The 19075-nt window shown below is 54.0% G+C and overlaps 1 protein-coding gene across 3 annotated transcripts; it reads right to left on the minus strand.

The window, feature by feature from the left end:
* Positions 1-2025: 2025 nt before the first annotated feature.
* On the minus strand, positions 2026-18140 carry LOC123044793 (protein CURVATURE THYLAKOID 1B, chloroplastic). Of its 3 annotated transcripts, none has more exons than XM_044467674.1 (5): positions 17732-18131; positions 17553-17639; positions 17392-17454; positions 17234-17295; positions 2026-2395 (listed from the first exon to the last, which is right to left on the minus strand). In XM_044467674.1, the coding sequence occupies exons 1-5, from the start codon at positions 17918-17920 to the stop codon at positions 2335-2337; spliced, it is 462 nt and encodes a 153-aa protein (XP_044323609.1). In that variant the 5' UTR covers positions 17921-18131; the 3' UTR covers positions 2026-2334. The 3 variants fall into 3 exon arrangements, with proteins under 3 accessions (XP_044323609.1, XP_044323610.1, XP_044323608.1); XM_044467675.1 differs by having other exon boundaries at positions 17234-17271; positions 17732-18112; XM_044467673.1 differs by having other exon boundaries at positions 17234-17454; positions 17732-18140.
* Positions 18141-19075: the final 935 nt, after the last annotated feature.

The raw sequence follows: 19075 nt of genomic DNA on the forward strand, positions 1-19075 counted from the left end.
TGTGCGGATCACTTCACCATCACCGTCACCATGTCGTTGTGCTCACGCAACTCTCACTCGACACTTTGTTGGATCAAGAGTTCGAGGGACGTCATCGAGTTGAACGTGTGTAGAACTCTGAGGTGTCGTACGTTCGGTGCTTGATCGGTCGGAACAAGAAGAAGTTCGACTACATCAACCGCGTTAACAAATGCTTCCGCTTTCGAGGGTACGTGGACACACTCTCCCCCTCTCGTTGCTATAAATCTCCAAGATAGATCTTGCGTGAGCATAGGAATTTTTTTGAAATTGCATACTATGTTTCCCAACACATCTGGTTTGTGTACGTGTTGATTTCACTCGTAATTTCCAATGTAGACCCCCTCTTAATAGTACGGTTTTCCTAAGATTCAGATCAAATGAAAAGAAAAAATGCAGGAAATAACCATCTTTGCACTTTATACAACTCAGGGGAATAAACCGTCTTGTGCCATATATAACAATACCTAAAATGCTCAACCCACACGGTTAGTCCGCAAAGCGCATTTTCATCAACACTGAAACCAACTAGAGAGAGATATGCCCTAACAAGCAGCAAAAGAGCATCTTGTTTGCTTTGGATCCCTTGCGATGAAAGATGGGTCAGAGATTCGTTTCTGGAAGGACAAGTGGCTAGGCAATGCTAGCCTCCAAGAACAATAGCCTTATTTGTACCACATTATTCGCGATGGGAATGGTACTATTGCATAGGTTATTAGTTCATCCCCAACAGCTATTTCTTTCAGGCGGGATTGGATTGGCCCGTTTTTGTCATGGCAAAATCTTCTATCATGTTGGGAGTGGATTAACCTGACACATGGATGAGATGAGTTTCATTGAAATCTCACTACATCTGGGTTCTTCACAGTCGACTCAATGTATGGTGTGCTAAGGCATTAAGAGGTTCCAGTGGATAATAAAACAAAAATTTGGAAGTAAAAAATTCCACTAAAAGTTGAAATCTTCATGTGGCATCTTCGGAGGGGAGTTGTGCTAAGCAAAGACAACCTCGTCCGTCGCAATTGACAAGAAAGCAAGAAGTGTAGCTTTTGTAGTCATGATGAGACAATCAAATACTTCTTTTTTCAATGTAAGTTTGTGCATTCTATATGGCTAGTCATCCAAGTAGCATCTGATATGTATCTGTCACAAGTCTTGCGAATATTTTTTGGCATTGGTTGAACGGTATTTCAAATGGGTTCAAAAGCTAATGTTTGAGCGTATGTCTTATTATGGTCGCTTTGACTATGTAGAAATAATTCGATTTTTAATGACAAAAAATGTTCTCCTTTGCAGGTTATTCTTTGATGCACGCGCTCGATTCATACATTGTCTACCCTACACCGAATGGAGTGCCAACCGTTGTTCAAGGCGGTGTCTATGCGGTTGGAGCAGGTGGCCATGAAGGTTTTACCCAATATGGGTGTCAGCATAATCTCCGGGTCAGTCAACCACCTGCTTTGACATAAGCATAGTGTCAGTCATATGATTATTCTGTTACCGATATGTTGGTTTATTTTATTTTCATTTGGTCAGATTGTTGGTATTAGCTATGTGCATTTTAGTTATACAGATGTTGGTGTTCCTTATCTTGATTTGTATCCGCTCGATGCTATTTGTATCCGCTCCATGCTATATTTTGAGTCGATGAAAGCGATCTATATCAAAAAAGAAAAAGGAAAGTATCAACTTCCCTTTCTCCTTTCTCCATGTTCCCATGCGGATGCTGCTGCATGCACAACAACGAGCTAATATAGCCATGAAGGAACCGACGCGACCCATTGGTCGGTGGAGCTACTTTCCCGTGGGTGAGCTCATTGCGGACGTGCCACAATCGCCACATGGTCATCAAAATCACCACACTCGTGACAAAAAGATGTTTACAGTGCTTCAAGTAAAAAGAACAGCTGAAGAACCCCATAGCATAGAGCCAAAAAGACGTTTATATGCACTGTAAGAAACTTTCACGTGTTCATTCATTTCTAGGTTCATTAATGTGATTTGATATCAGTTGATCATATGACTGCAATTGGTTAAAATACAGAGTCAACAATAGTGTTATCTGAAACCCCACGTCGACCTTGACAGTGTGCCCTTGTCTGGAAATGAACTGGAATATATCATAGTTATAGATTAGAAATTCGGACAAAGTTACCAGCTCACTAGCAAAGTTTTGCTTTCACTTAAGCCAAAAGACAAAAAGAATAGAAAAGTACGGTAACATCCATGTGAGATGTCACTAGTTGATTTTTGAATGGTTGCCCACTGATGTAGTTACCCTCTGCGTACTGACGTCATCTTGCAAATGCTGCATAATTAGCTGCTGCTCCCAGTGATTTCGTTATAAGTGCTCTTGATGTTGCTGATCAGAGCTTCCCTGGAACGCATAGAAGTACCAGAGGTGATAAGAACCTGACAAGAAATCTAGTTCGTTTCTGTGAAAGTATGAATCTATGATCCCGCAAAAAAAAAGTATGAATGTATGAAACGATCAATTTCCTCGCAGTAGATTTCTATAAATAGTGTCTTTTTATTAACTCATAATGAAGCATCAAGGATATACAAAACATAATGATAAACATCCGGCCTTTGCATAACCAAGATGCACGCAGACAACACCAACACACACATCAAGATCACACCCGCAAAGCAAAGCAAAGCCAAACAAGGCTGAAGCTATGCCTAGGCGAATTGAAAAACAAAGAGAAAGGGGAAAAAAGTAGCGATGATCCATGTTGAGCAGACACTGAGCCAACGAAGATGATGAAGGAGCACACGATCCGAACGTCATAACCACGCAAACTGAAACTGTGCACACACTAGGCAATCAATTGCCGTTTACGGAGCCAGGAACATCCGTGTGGCTCCAGTCGCATCATAAACTCGTGAGAAGAGACTATGTCGTCAAAATCTCACACTAGAGACGCTGTGGCGATAACACGCCTCAAACACAAGTGAATGTCGGAAGTAAATCTAGGCATGACCACGACCGCCTAGACAAAACACCATGTATTGTCACTGCGCGCCATGGCGGCGACCTACTGCCACCTTGGAATGTCCCGGTCAACCACACCGGCACTGCCACCACCACCTCCTTCGGCTCGCCACGCCACCATGATGGATCACCAAAATCCGCCACCACACACCGCCTTCGCGCCTCAGCCACCCAAGTGAGGTCCCTAGAGAGGCCAACTGCAGTGCATGCCTCACCAACAACCACTGGTCCCACCAGCCGGCACCAACTCCAAAACGATGCCCACAAGAGGGTAGCACGACACATGTGACGCCATCGTCCGGCTCAAGGACCTAGGGTTTCCCCTAGAGCGGTATCGATACTCCCTTTGTTTCTAAATATAAGTCTTTTTAGAGATTTCAATATGGACTACATACGGAGCAAAATAGGAACGGAGGGAGTAGAAGGAAAGAACCACAACTCTGATGCCTTCATGAAGGTAACGACGCTCGCAAGCGCCATCGTCATCGACTTTCGCCGGCGTTCTCACCTTCCAATCCCTAAGCAGGCTAGTCCACCAAACTCACCGTCGATGTCGAGCCCCTTGCCGTTGTGAAGACTAGACGCCGTCGGCCTAATCATCACCATGGATGACCACCACAACCATCCTCTTGCACCAAGAATAGCTGAAGGACCATCACAAACGGCCGCCGACCTAAAAACCGTGAGCCATGATGGACCTCAGCCCACTAGGCTCCCACCGCCGAGCGCACCAGGCCGATCAGGACAGCAGATCGCCCAGAGCCGCCAGAAGAGGTCGCGGTCACTGACACCCATGTCAGATCCGAGCAGGGGGGATTGGATAGCATATGGCAATAACTTACAAACTGCTCTCCCGTGTCGCTCCGGCGAACGGTCTGAGAGCAAACCCTAGCACCGCCACACAAGCTCTCTCAGGACTCATCCCCCTCGCCGCTGCTGGTGGACGTCGCCGCGCAAAGCCCGCGAGGGGTCTCTTCCTCCTCTCGCTGAGACGACGGTGGCACGGGATGTTGGATCTGAGGAAGGAGCGGTCCACAGGGTGGGCGCTCAGCCGTGCAGGCTCGCATGGTGTGGGATGGCGCGGTCCTGCCGCCCATGGTGTGGAGGGGAACCAAGCTATCTGGACGGGCATGAGGGCCGCCGATGCGTGTTGACCTAGAAATGTGCAGGCGCGCATGGATCTGGTGTTACGCGGTCGCAACAGTGGGTGGGGCAGTCGGTTGGGCACGCGACGGCGTGCCAGGAATGCGCGGGAGAGTCGGGCTCTCAGGCATGGAGAGTAGGGGCCAAGCTCAATATGGTTTCTTGGCGAGCCTACTTACGCGGTACTTCGTTTGGCTTTCCTGGTGCAGATCTGTCGGGGTGGCTGGCCGACAACCTCTGGGACGCGGACTGAGAGCGAGATGTGAAGCACCGCTTGCGTTTCATGGAGGTGGTATGCCGGATGGGTTGGCTCAGTCATGGTTTTCGGCGGGTGAGGCTGCTGGTAAAAGCCACACTTCTTTTTTTTTCTCGAATGGGAAAGACTCCCAAACATCCACACGGGCTACAATATTTACATGACACACGCCCAACTCCGCCAGTACACTAGGGCGTACTACTCACGATCCGTCTGCCTACTACCGTGCTCCTCAAAACCCTTAGTGTCACCCTTGAACAGTCCAGCCTTGGCCCAAAGCTTCCCTTCGTCCTGGAGCCGCTCCTTAACTCTTGGCAGAGACACCGATGCTCCGTTGAAGACGATGTCATTTCGATGCTTCCAAATTATCCATAAGGCAAGGATGCATTTAGCCCTTAAAGATATGCGATGTGCCGGGCGTTGGTCCTGCGTCAAGCACCAGGCGCTCAAAGATTCATCCTGGAGTGGCTCTATGTCATGCACCCCTGTCCTCGTTCCCATCTCGTGCCAGACCTGCCTCGCAAACACGCAGTCAAGAAGCAGATGTTGTAGTGATTCCTCGTGCTGGTCACTGAAGGGGCATGAGTCCTGGTGCGGTAGCCCTCGCTTGGCCAGCCGGTCAGACGTCCAACAACTGTTTTGAATCACGAGCCAAAGAAAGAAGCGACAGTGGAGTGGCGCGCTTGATTTCCATGTAAACTCCGCCGTTGGTGATCTTTGCAGGCCCATGAAATTTGCCGTGTACGCAGAGCGCGCAGAGAAGTTCCCGTTTTGCTCCCACGACCAAATAGTTCTGTCCTCCTCCACTTCCACTAGTTGCATGTCCGCCACCCTTTGCCACAGAGCCAGGAATTGTGCCATCTCATTTGCAGTGAGATTAGGTCCAATGTCTCTTGCCCATTCCCCACTTATGAGCGCGTCTGCAACTGTCCGTGAGGCTCTCGTCCACCTTCGAACTCTGCAATAGATGGCAGGAGCTAGCTCGCCAACTCGGTAGCACGAGAGCCACCGGTCTTCCTAGAAAAGAGCGCTTCGGCCATTACCTACGATCGTCCGAGAAGCCGTGTTGTATAATGCGTGAGAAGCAGCAGGGACGTCGATGTTGAACTCAGCCCAGGGTTTCTCGTTGTCCGTTTTCTGTAGCCATGGCCATCGGGCTTGTAGGGCCTTGTTCAACCAGCTCAGGTTGGGGATCCCAAGCCCACCCGCCCACTTGGGCCTGCACACACTATCCCATGCCACGGCACAGTGCCCTCCTGTCGCCTCTTTCTTCCCACACCAGAGGAACCCGCGGCAGATTTTTGACAGGGCCTTGATGATCTTCATCGGAATGTTCAAGGCCAGCATGGAGTGGATCGGTATTGCGCAAAGGACCGATAAGATCAGTGTTAGGCGACCACTCTTCGGAAGCATTGCCGCCTTCCGATGTGGCAGGCAGTCAGCAAGTTTATCCACTAGGCATTGGAGCTGCGCTGCTGATTGTGTGTAGGGTGAGCGGCAGCCCCAAGTAGGTGCAAGGGAAGGAGTTGTTTGAGCATCCAAGGATTGAGCAGACGAGCGATACCTCCTCTTGAGAGCAGTGGATGGGTATAGTGGCACTCTTGCTCATGTTGACTGACAGCCCCGAGGCGTTTCCAAACAGGTCCAAAATGGCTCCACAAGTGCGGCTCTCCAGCTCGGTTGGCTTGAAGAACAACATGACATCATCTGCGAACATCGATACTCTTTGTCGTAATCCAGTGGTAGATAGGGGGAAAGCGCCTCTAGTTGCAGGCAGTACTGGAAGAGGCCTCGTAGGGGCTCCATGCATAGGATAAAGAGCATTGGGGAGAGCGGAGCCCCTTGTCGTAGACCTTGGCAGGGCAGGATCGGCTTGCCAGGAGCACCATTGATCATCACTCTCGTCGACTAAGTGGCAAGAAGACCACACATCCATGAACACCAGCGTCTCCCAAAACCGAATCTTTCGAGCACTTCGAGCATAAAGGGCCACTTCACTGTATCAAATGCTTTCGTAATATCAAGCTTGAGCATGATGGAGGGCTGACGGAGAGCATGTAGCCGCCTAGCCGTGCATTGCACGAACATGAAATTGTCATGCAGTGTTCTTCCGCGCACAAACGCACTCTGCTACTTTCCCACAAGCCTTGGTAGGTCCTCCGCCAGTCTCAAAGCGAGAGCTTTGTCAAAAATCTTGATGGCACTGTGAACTAAGCTCACTGGTCTGAAATCTTTGATGTCAAGAGCTCCTTCCCGCTTTGGTAGTAATGACACCAAGGCCTTGTTGATCACTGCAAGACCCCGCATGTCTCCTTGGTGAAATTGATCAAGCGCCCGCATAAAATCAGTTTTGACAATCTGCCAGCACGAGGCATACAAACGCCCAGTAAAGCCGTCCGGGGCTGATGCTTTGTCGAGCGGCATCACCTTGATGGCTTTCTCCACTTCCTCCACAGTGAACTAAACCTCCAGGTGGGATAGGTCATACAAGGGCAGGTCGAGCAGATCCAGGTTGATGGAGGCTGTTCTGGCTTGAGAATCCCCTAGCAGATTATCATAGTACGTGTCCACCGCCGCTGAAATATTGTCCTGGCCAGATATGATCTCGTCATGTTTCCGCAAGCTCAGGATGGAGTTTTTCTGCTGTCTGTAGGCTGCATGTTTATGGAAGAACACTGTATTCGCGTCCCCTTCCTTCAAGAATAGTAACATGGATCTTTGGCGAGCTATGGTTCTTTCCAGAGAGCATAATCCCAGGAGTTTCTTTTTCAACAGCTTCCGGAGGTCATGTTCTATGACCGTGAGGCTCCGCTTGTCCCCAGCCGCATCTAAACGAGCAATCAGCTCCATAGCCATAGCAATCTGCAGCTTAATATTTCCAATCCGGCGATCGCTCCAACTTTGGAGTGCTTTTGTCGTCGCCCTCAGTTTGCTGTCTAGGACCCAGAACGGGTTGTCGTCTGCCGGCACCGATTGCCACGCCTACTAGACAACGTCGTGAAAGCCAGCCACCTTTGTCCAGAAGCCCTCAAAACGGAAACGACGTCCCACATGGAATTCCGCATCCAGGTCCACCAGGAGTGGGCAGTGATCTGAGATTGATGTGCCTAGGGCTGTGAGAAGGTTTGCCGGGTATATATCCTCCCAAGTGTTTGTCGCAAAAACATGGTCTATCTTCTCCAGCGTGGGGTTCATCCTCTCGCTTGACCATGTATATCTCCGCCCGTTAAGATAGAGCTCCTTCAATTCCAGTCTGTTCAGGGTAGCCCTAAACCGAGCCAGCATCCGCCTATTCACATTGGCATTATTCTTGTCCTCCGCGTTGACGATAAGGTTGAAATCTCCAACTATGGCCCACAGACCCGCATGCAAGTCTCTGATGTCCTCTAGCTCCTGCAGGAAAGCGACCTTTTCGGCATTGCCTTGCTGCCCAATACCACTGTGAGCCACCACATGAGTGCTCCCTCTTGTTACACTAAGGCCGTGACCGCGTTCTCCGAGATATGGCGGTTTGAGATTGAAACTACTAATGCATCCCAAGCAAGCAATACGCCCCCACGCGTGCCCACCGCTGGCACGTAGTAAAAGCTTTCAAATTTGTTCCCGAGGCAATGTTTTACAATCTCCGGCGTAACCACCTCTAACTTAGTTTCCTGGAGGCATACAATGGCTACTTTAGCCACCTCCACTACTTGGAATACAACATTCCGCCGCGCCGAGGAATTCAGGCCACGTACATTCCACACAAGTATTTTGGGGGGGGGGGGGGGGGGGGGGGGGGGGGGGGGGTGTTGACATGATGAAGACCCACAACGGCCCCACTCACGTGGACGCACAACCTACTGGCCTTCCACCATGACCACGTCCTCGCTCTCGAGCGGAAGACATGCCGCATCCCAGCCGAACAACGCCAGGATGGCCTTGACGTGGCAGTCGAGCAGTGACTTGTCGAACAGCCGAGCGTACGCCTCAAGTTCTTCATCGCTGATCCGGCCGCCCTCATTTGCCAGGCATAGTTTCTTGATGATTACTGCATGTTGCTTGGAAGCCTTGGATCCCCTGCCCCCCTTTGCTAGCCTTACACTTCTGCGCGGAGTAGTGACTGGTGGCCGCTTTTGCCTCGGCCTCCTTTGCTGCTTGGGCACCTCTCTGCGGACAGGCTGTGAAAGCATTGGCGAAAGAGCGCGTCGCAGGTCATTGCAGAGATTGGTGACTTGGGTCCGTGGGGAAGGAGGGGTTGGAGGAGCCCGTGGCTGTGCCACCGTCCCGCCTTGACCGGCCTAGGCAGGGGTGGTTCTTTCCTGATTTTCCGCTGATAGAGAAACCATAAACCAGCCTCCGTCCCTCGTGCATGGGGGGGTCATTTCGCCATGCAGGGTGGGCCCCGCTCCGGCCTGAACCACATCATTTCCGCAATCCTCCTCGGTCTCCGCGTGATCCTCAAGAGAAAAGCTGAGTTGCCTGTCCGTGGGTCCCGCGGCAGCAATGCGCAGATCCCATCCACCAATCCGAACCACTGGAGATTCCTCGGTCACATCGGTCGGGTTGTCTGTCCTGGAGCGCGGGGAGGTTTCCATGTCGAGTGGCGACAGAGATTTGTCTCCCTGAGACCTCATTGGGGAGCCGTTGGTTGATGTGACCACAGGGTCCAGAAGCCGTGTCTGCTCCTCGCGTCGCCTCGAGGCCTCCTCTGAAAGGACAGAAGGGCGGGCCCGGGTGCAGCTTTGCAGCGGCATGGAGGCCCCAGCACTGAGATGTTGCACGACGTGTCGACGCCTGATAGGTCCATCAACAGCTGCTGATTCCACCATCCTGGTCTCGAGTACGTTTGCCGCCACGTCCGCCATGATGCTAGAGCTCGGCCCCACCTGCTCACGCTGACCGGAGGCGGCCCGAGTTTGAATCTCACACCGCCGTGCCGGCGTGGGAGCAGACGCCGATGAACTCGCCGGAGAAACCTCCGAGTGCCCGTCAGGGCACCCACCTCCACCTTGATGACCAGAGCCCATGCCCCGCCTCGAATCCGGCCTCTCCCGGTCATCCCCCTCATCAAATGGCGGCGACGGGGGGGGGGGGGGGCTGCCGGAGGGGTCACACGTACAGCCACAGCCACCTGGGAGATGGAGATTGGGTACCAAATGGCGTCCACATCGCCCTCAGTCTGCAGCGCACGGCTGCTCCGCCGCCCTAGCTCTTCGACGGTGAGAATTCTCCGGGACGGGACACGCGTCAGGTCGTCCGTATGCAGCCACACCCTGAAGTCTGACATGTCACTCCTAGCCGCCATAGAAGAATCCACCTTGACGACGAAGCCAAGCCCATGAAGAAGCACGTCCGCAGTGCGCCTCGTCCATGCATTCGCCGGCACACCACGGAATGCCAGCGGAACCAGGAATGGCATCGCAATGCCAGTTCCATTGGCCTGGCGCAGCCAGGGCTGAAGCTGCAAGTCGAAAGTCCCGGAGCCGGCACGATGGCGCCGGACCATCGCGTTGCGCAGCTCCGGAGAACGACAGAGCACCAGGAAATCCTCTGGGAAGAACGGCTTGATAGACATGTCTGAAGGACCTACCTCGAACTCTGCATGAATCACGGCTGCCACCGCAGCCAGATCGACATCCTCACGCCGCCCCACCACGGAAACCACCACGGCGCGAGCCAGCTCCGCGTCCATGGCTTGGAGATCTGGCCCTGTCTCCATGAAGCAGACGTCCACCTGATCCTCCTCCAGGACCGCGGCGGCCGCCGGAGCAAAGGGGGCCGAGAACCCTGGGCCGGCGACGCTCTCGCACGACCCCGAACGCACCACCTGACTCCACAGCCTCACGAGCCGGACGGCGCCCGCAGGCGGGAGGCCTGGCGGGGGCGGGGGAGAGCGACGCGGGCGCGCCCAGGACCCTGACCCCGCGGCGACAGCGGCGGCGGCACCGGGACGGGGGGCACCTCCGGCGCCGGCTGATGGCGAGGGCGAAGCGCGGGCGGGGCCGGGCAGGATCCACTGGAGAAGAACTGCGAGGGCGGGTGCATCCCATGGAAATGTGATTCTGACCTCCACAGCGCACACATCTCGTCGGGTTGGTGCAGTGGCGCGAGATGTGGCCATCATCTTCGTCGCAGTTGTAGCAGCATCCATGCAGCGAAGCAGGTAGGGTTGGACTCCGCGGCCGGGACGAGAGGAGCTAGACGGGCTGCCTACCAGATGTCGGCGGTCGGCGATCCTTGCGGCTCCGCACATACTGCCAGGGGGCGCCACCATCGCCCGCGGCGGGAGCAGCCGGGAAGGTCCGCGGCGGCGGGGAAGGGGAAGGAGGGGCGACGACCTGCGGCGGTGGCAGGGGCGGGGCCACGATGAGGGAGCGGAGCCGCGAGGCGGGCGGGGCTGGCGAGGGGGCGGGGAGGCCGCGGCCCGCGGGAGAGGAAGGGCCCGAGCTGGCGGAAGGGGAGCCCGAGAGCTGGACCCGGCTGGCCATGAGCGCCAAAGGGTGGGTGGCCGCCGAAGCCGGAGCGGCTACCGGCGCAGGGGAGCAGGGGAGCGGGGGCCATCTTAGCTTCTTTGCCAATTGACAAAAAGATGATCATAAAAAATCCACACTTCGGCTGCTTCCAGAGCAGTCGATGGAGGTGCCTACGGGCACCGTCTCCTTGTTGGAGGCATCAATAGTGCAGTCTTCACCTTCCCTTGCCCGACATGCTTGGGGCTTGGGGGAAACCCTGGATCCAGTCTTCTTGATCAAACGATGATGGCGCTATTGGCTTTGCTCATCGCCGTGTTTCCTCTTGAGGTATCATGGAACTGGACTCAGTTAGAGAGACCCAGGGCTCGTGGAGGTGGTCGGCGGCAGCTTATTGACATTTTCGTGAGAGCGGAAGAAGCATCCTCAACATGCAAGTGCGTCAGGAGAGTTATATCAGCCAACCTCGCGGGATAGTAGTGACATATGCTTGCTCTACCGGACATAGCGCCTTCGATGTCATTGATATTCGTGGATATTCTTGTGCCGGCCCGGAATGATACACTGATATTTGGTGTGCACTCTTTTTTTTCTCGAATACGCATGAGTGTGCGTATCATATATTGAAGATGAAGAAGAAGATGGGTAAAGAAACCCTATCCACAGTTTACAGAGCTCACGTTACACCCACAAGCGCACTCCACCCGTCAAGAAGAGAAAATACATGGATTACTCCCTATCTGCCCACACACCTATCTCAGCCACCCAGGGCTCTAGGTCGCTATGAATGATCCCTGCCTTCGTCCACACCGCGCACTCAGCGGCAATTTTCCGCAGAAGTCCCCGCACGTCCGGTGCCTTCCCCTCAAACACAATAGAGTTCCTGTGTTTCCACAATTCCCACATGATCAGGAGATGGAGTGCACGTAGGGATTTGGCATGCCGCCCGGCCAACGCAGGTCTAGTAGTCCAGGCCAGAAGGTCATCTGCTGCCGTTGGGGCCTCGCCAATTATGCCAATCGCCTGGCAAACCGCATCCCAGGTCTCTCTAGCAAACACACACCGGATGAGGAGGTGGTTAATGGTTTCAACGTCCTGGTCGCAAAACGGGCAGCGTTCCTGATGTGGGAGACCTCTTCTCGCCAGTCTATCTGAGGTCCACACCCGATTTTGAAGGGCCAGCCATGCGAAAAAATCGACAGCGCAGGGGTGCATGCGATGACCATGTGTAAGCTATCATGGGGGAGACCTGAAGCGTTGCAAATCCTGCCGCATAGGCTGATCGCGCCGAGAAGACTCCGTCCTTCTCCCATGACCACGTCAACTTGTCTGGTGTGTGATCCAATAAAGTCACGCTCGCCACTTGGGGCCAAAGCCCAAGGAACTGGGCTAACGCGTGCTCGTCCATGTCCGGGCTGATGTCTCGGGCCCAAGTGGCATCAGTTAGGGCATCCACCACAGTTCAGGATTGCCTCGTCCGTTTAGATATTCTGTCATATACGACTGGCGCGAGCTCCTGTATGCGGTATCCTGTCAGCCATCGGTCCTCCCAGAAAGGGGCAGTGCGCCCATCACCAATGGTCATCCTCGCAGCTGCCCGAAAGAGCCCTCTGGCCTCCTTCGGTATGTTAAACTTGAATTCCACCCATGGCCTAGAGTGATCAACGCGTTGTAGCCAGAGCCACTTGGTTTGCAAGGCAATGTTCATCCATCGCAGATTTGGAACTCCAAGTCCTCCTGCCCACCTCGGTCGACTCAACGATTCCCATGCCACGGCACACTTGCCACCACCTGCTTCTTCCTTTCCACACCATAGGAAACCCCTACAGATTTTGATCATTGCCTTGATGGTCTTCGGCGGCAGGCCCATTGCGAGCATGGAGTGTGCTGGGATAGCACTCAGAACGGATTGAACCAGCAGAAGGCGGCTGCTCTTGGGCAGCGTCACGGCCTTCCAGGTAGGCAGGCGCGCTGCCATCTGGTCGACCATCTCCTGGAACTGCGCAGTCGTCTGCTTCCTTATCGAGAGCGGGAGGCCGAGATACCGGCAAGGAAAGGTGCCACCCGTGCAACCCAGCAGCCCTGTCACCGTCTGCATATGCTCCTGCCTGCACCTAATTGGCAGGGCCGCACTTTTATGCAGGTTTATCCGGAGGCCAGACGCGTGGCCGAATAGGTCCAGCACGGCAGCGCAGGCCCGCAGATCTCTCACTGATGGTTTCAGGAACAGCATGACGTCGTCAGCGTACATGGAGACACGTTGCTGCAGCCCAGACCTGGCGAGAGGGGTGAGCAGTCCGGCTGTGGACGCGCACTCGAATAGATGGTACAAAGGCTCCATGCAGAGGATGAATAACATGGGAGAGAGGGGGCTGCCTTGTCTCAGGCCCTGGCAATTGTAGATAGTCTCCCCTGCTATGCCGTTGACAGCGATCTTGGTGGTGGACGTCGCCAACAAACCACAAATCCAGGCGAGCCATTTTGGTCCAAAACCCAGCGCAGACAAAACCTCCACCAAAAACGGCCACTGCACGGTGTCAAAAGCTTTGGATATGTCTAGTTTGAGGAGCACCGCTGGATCCTTCAGAGCATGCAACCTGCGAGTCGTGCCTTGCACAAGCATATAGTTGTCATGGAGTGTTCGTCCCCGGACAAAGGCGCTCTGGTGGTTCCCGATCAGGTGTGGCAGATCGTCCGCAAGCCTCGTGGCAAGGATCTTGTCGAAGATTTTGATTGCGCCATGGTTGAGGCTCACCGGTCTGAAGTCGCGAATGTCCACTACCCCTGGCTTTTTTGGTAGCAATGAGACCGTGGCTCTGTTGATCGCATGCAGTCCACGCATATCTCCACCATGGAACTCCTGCAGGGCTCTCATGAAATCATCTCTGATGATAGTCCAACAGGTAGCGTAAAATCGCCCCGTGAAACCGGCCCTGGCGCCTTGTCGAGTGGCATACTCTTGATTACCCGTGCCGCTTCCTGCTCCGAGAACGGCTCTTCCAGGTGTGCCAAGTCGCGAACAGGCAGCTGCAGCATCTCCATGTTAAGGCCATGCGTCCGTTCGGTGGTCGACCCGAGGAGCCTCGTGTAGTATGCATCCACCACATGCGCAATATTCTCCTGCCTCGTGTGCACCTGGTCCTCTGTGACGATCGAGAGGATCACGTTCTTCCTCTGCCTGTGGCTCGCCTGGCGATGAACACTCTGGTAGCGGCAAAGACATTTGAGTGCCCGGCCGCATGTGTTGTGGGGTGTTGGCCTTCTGGCGTGTTGTATGTTTTGTGATGCTTTAGGCCTAGTCTTGATAGGCGTTGTTTAGGGTTTCGCCCGGTTTTCCTTGATAAACCGAGCACCCCCTTTCTTATTTTTTGGCGCTCGCTTTATCCGGTGCATTTCTCTTTTGAGGATGTTTTCGTAATGCATCTTTCTAATCAATGGATTTCGCAGCTCCCTGCCAACATTAAAGAAAAAGGTTTCGGGATTGGCATACAGCCACTCATCACTTATCACGGACTCACGGTAGGGGGATACCACATACTGGTACATAATATGACAGTTTTGGCGAATGTTGATGTATAAATGTATTGCCTAGTCTCTTCCATCAAATCGGTATTTTGGTTGAATTGGCTAGAGCATGCACTTCTACATGGTAGCGGAACCAAGAGGTCTTGAGTTCAAAACCCGACTAGCGCAATTAAATTGCAGCCCACTTTCGGTCCACGTTTTGGCCCGAGGGAGCCACACGTGAGGGGGAGTATTGACGTGTAAATGTATTGCCTAGTCTCTTCCATCAATCGGTCTTTTGGTAGCATTGGCTAGAGCATGCACTTCTACATGGTATCAGCCTAACCGATCCAAACCATAGCCGTTGTCGCCGCTCTGCGCCGCCCCCGAGGTGGTCTATCGCCATGACCGCCACCAGGGGCCGTGCCGCCCGTACCTAGGGTTTGTCAGCCGGTCCTGTTGACCAGCTACCCTAGAGTCCTTTTCCTGATCCTTGATCTGGGATTTTTCTCTCTCCGCCGATCGCTTTGATCGATTTTTTTCTTTTTGGTTTTCCGATCTTAGAGTTTGCGTCGCCCGCCGCCGCCGTCAACCCCCGTGCACCTATACTCCAACACTAGCGCGACCCGCCGTCTTCTTCACCGACCCGGTGGCCTCGCACGACAGGCGGACCCTCACGGCTGTCGTCCGCGCGTCTACTCGCCCTCGTCACCCTGCTCCGACCGGGTCCTCTCCATCACCACCCGCCTCTGCTGCGTCTGCCTCGTCGGCCTCGTCCCCGGCTGTGTCGGGCCGGCTGCCAGTTGCGTCAGCCTCGTCGGCTTCCTCGAGCTCAGGCGTCGCTGCTACGTTAGTCGCTTGGGCCTCGCTGCCCGGGCACCGGCGCTGCATGGGCAGTCCAGGTGTTGGTGCTGACGCGCTCGTCCGCACGTCATCCCACGCTGCCAATCTCGGCTTCATGTCCGACTCCGTCGCCACCCCATCTCCACCGAGCGGTGTCCACGGCCTCGCGTGCGATCGGATTGATCACCCACCAGCCCGTGATCCGCCTCATCTACGTCATGCGACTGATCTAGCTTGTCGGTTGCACGCGCCTCTGCAGGTCCCGTGAAGGATGTCCCCAAGTACGACGCACCCCTCCACCAGTTGAGCAACGGGTTGCCGTTGCGTCGCCCCGTGAAGCCGCAACGCCGCCGTCCAATGGTTCTTCCCGCGGCTGCACCGACTCGCGCGCTGCCGCGGCGTCGCCCCTTCGGGCTGTAGCGCCGTGCCACATGGTCCCCGCCGCCGCCTGAGGCCGTTCCCGTGGCTGCACCGACCCGCACACCGTCAATGCGCCGCCCCTTCGGGTCGTAGCGCCGTGGCACGCGGTCCACACCGCCACCCCAAGGTCTTCCTGTCGTCGCCCCGACCCGCCTATTGCCGCTGCGTCGCCCCTTCGGGCCATAGCGCCACGGCCCGCGGTCCACTCCACCGCCCCCGCGCGTCTACTTCTCGTGGTATGCGTCGTGCCGCCTCCCTCGGCATGGGAAACACTGTTCGTGCTGGTCTTCGACGCGTTGTCGGGTTCCTCGCCTACTTCGAGCACCGCTGCCGCGCTCCTAACCTAGCCGCCGTCGTCGTCGCTCTTCTTCGGCCGCCGCCGCTGCTAACCCCGTAGCCGTCGTCGCATGTCCACCAATCATGCTCTTCTTTGGTCCCCGCCGCTGCTACCCCAGTAGCCGCGGTCCCCTGTCCACACCCTTCGTCTTCGTCCAGCACCAGCTGGTCGCCAACGTCGTTGTCATCTTCCCCGACCACTTCGTCTACTCCGACCCCCGTTGGTGACATCGGCCCCATGTCGATTGGCGCCACAACCGTCATCGAGTCTCCTTCTGTACTGGCCCCTTCGACTCCTCGACATGGCGTACAGCTCATGCAGGTCCCTTGTCTATGCATGCCCGATGCTGGCAGTATCGATGTGTGCCTTCGTCCATGACGTGTTCCAGGGCCTAGCAAGCCTAGTGCGGCGCTTCGTCAACTTCGTTTCGTTCGTCTACGCATGCCCCATGCTGGCAACACCGACGCATGCCTTCGTCTACAGCATGTCCCCGGGTTTGGCAAACCCGGCGCGACGCCTCGTCAACGTCTTCTTCCTGGCGCATCACTACTTCGACACCACTGCACCCATGACTAACTCGGCACCTTCTTGCGCCCACGGCTCCACGGCGACTTCCTCGACACCGGCTACCCCGACTCGACATCGACCACGGTATTCTTCGCACGGCTTCCTCGACCACGACTACACCACCCATGCTCTCGGCTACCCCGACAACGGCACAAAGAGCTACCGCCTTGCTTGAACAACCTCGTCCTCGTCGGTTTCCACTCCAGTCGTGACTTCCGCACTGCATTGACCGTTAGGACTGTGGTAGGGTGTCCGTCGGCTTACCTTTGCATTCTTCTCCAGTCTCACCGTCTGTGCCGTTACCATTGTGACTGCGGGAAGATGTTGAGTATCACGGTTATTTAGGAAACGTAGGATAGCGTAGGATTTATTCTACCTTGCCTTGTACTCCAAGATGGCCATGTACTCCTATATATATGCCCACGAAGCTCATGCAATAAATCATCGATTCCACCGCTCTATCCCTTCTAACAACGAATATCTGGTAACATAGGTCCTCCAAACTCTTACGACATTTTACTGCAAAAATGTCTCTTACTCCATTTCAGTTATATATGGCACATAATGCTCTAATATTGTTTCACAATGTAAGATATGGATGTAAACTTAATAAGAGATGTTCTCCATTGTTCCCTCTGCTGAGAGCGATGGGTGTGACAGGAAAAAAAAGGAAGATCACATGAACAGGATGAACTGACCTGTCTGGCTGAAAGATGAGGTTGCGATATGTGAACCACTGTGTGAACACGAAGTAGCAGCACTTGGGTGATGTTAGAGAAGATAATAACCGAACAACATATCTATGGTCTTTCTCAGAAAGACAAAAGGTACGTGGACACATGCTTGATGAACTTACTCCTGTGTACCCGATTCCAACGAGCTCCAACACACCAGGCAAGATAGGAAGCTTGTCAATGGACTAAAATGCACAAGCGAACAGAAAATGAGGAGCTATGTTTACATATCCGAGGGAGGAGAAGAAACAAATTGGTATCATGGCAGTTGCCCCGTTTGTACCTTGAGCGCCCCCACTGCTGTCCAGAGCGCGACGAGCCCGGCGACGCCGATGGTGGCCACGGCGTACTTGTCCTCAACTTTTGCCCACTGCCTAGAAGCAACAGTTCTAGTCAGTCACGACGATGCACATTCCCGTGTACCGTGTAATGTTTGCGCAAGCAAGCAAAAGGTACTCTGACCGCGTCCTGCGCAGCCTTGAGGATCTCCGGCGTCTCCGCCGGGCCGTCGCCCGCCCTCACCGCGACGCTCCGTGTCCGTGGAGCTACCTTGGTGGTGCCCATCGAGAAAGCGACGCTCTTGGCGCCGGCGCAGCTTCGAGGCAGCGGGGCGAGACCCAGTGGCGCGGCGAAGCGGCAGGTGGCGGCCATGGTAGGCAGTAGGTGGTGGCTCGTGGAATCACTGCCTCTGTTCTGCCTAGGAGGAGGGTAAGACCGCGGGCGTGATTTGGGACTAGGATTTTTGTGGTGAGGTGAAGCAAAGATTTTGGTTGGATTTGGGCGCGGCGAACACCACACGTTGGCGGGCTTGAGATTGGGCTACGGATAGAGCTCCCAAGTAATACAGCGCTCGTGCAAACTACCCGGATATTTGTCTACTACCGCCACTTCTTGCAAAGCCGATGAGGCCAATAAAAAATACAGATTGGCTAGATGAGATATCATGTACCAAAGAGATTAGGATGGTTAAGGATCGAGAATTTAAAGGTAAAGAATAGATATTTGCTTAGCAAATGGCTATACAGACTATCTACTAAAACCGAAGACATGTGGATACAAATCTTACGGAATAAATACCTACGTACTAAGATTTTGGCCCAGGTGAATGCAAGGCGTGCGAACTCATCCTTTTGAAAAGGGTTAATGAAGACAAAAGTAACTTTCTTCCGGCGGGTGAAGTTCCTAATTGGTAATATATGTATCCTAACCATGTATCCTCCCAAAATCTAGTAATGGTTAGGTACCATTACTAGATTTTGGGAGGATACATGGCTAGGGAAGACGTCTCTCGCTTTACAATACTCTTCCCTATATAATATTATGCAACGTAAGGAGGATTATGTCGCCACAGTATTAGACTCGATACAACTTAACATCCAATTTAGGAGATCCCTTATATGGGAATGTTGGAATGCCTGGTTGCACCTGGTCCGTAGGTTGATGGATGTTCAATTTTCACTAGGCGGATACAATTAGCTGGAAGTTAACCATGAATGGATTATTCTCTGTGAAATCCATGTATTTGGACTTTTCTGAGCCATTGTCGAGATCTTTGCACATATGAAAGATTAAAGTTCCACTCCGCATCAAAATCTGTATGTGGTTCGTCCATAGAGGAGTCATTTTGACCAAAGATAACCTGATGAAAAGAAATTGGGTTGGGATGGAATTCGAACACAGCACCTGCGCCCCTGGCGGCGACGCGCCGCCTGCGCCCCGTTCGTCGTCGTCCCCGCCGCTGGAATGCCCCTCTGTTGGTGAACATAGTAATTTAAAAAAAATCCTACGCACACGCAAGATCACGGT

Source organism: Triticum aestivum, chromosome 2B (assembly GCF_018294505.1).
Source record: "Triticum aestivum cultivar Chinese Spring chromosome 2B, IWGSC CS RefSeq v2.1, whole genome shotgun sequence".
In the NCBI taxonomy this organism is placed as follows: domain Eukaryota; kingdom Viridiplantae; phylum Streptophyta; class Magnoliopsida; order Poales; family Poaceae; genus Triticum; species Triticum aestivum.

Excerpts from the sequence above, each read along its gene's own strand:
- LOC123044793 (XM_044467673.1), bottom strand. The coding sequence starts at position 17,920 with ATGGCCGCCACCTGCCGCTTCGCCGCGCCACTGGGTCTCGCCCCGCTG. Across the intron at positions 17,455-17,552 it reads CAGCAGTGGGGGCGCTCAAG|TCCATTGACAAGCTTCCTAT; the intron begins GTACAAACGGGG and ends TGTGCATTTTAG. Across the intron at positions 2,396-17,233 it reads CTCATCTTTCAGCCAGACAG|GGAAGCTCTGATCAGCAACA; the intron begins GTCAGTTCATCC and ends TATGCGTTCCAG.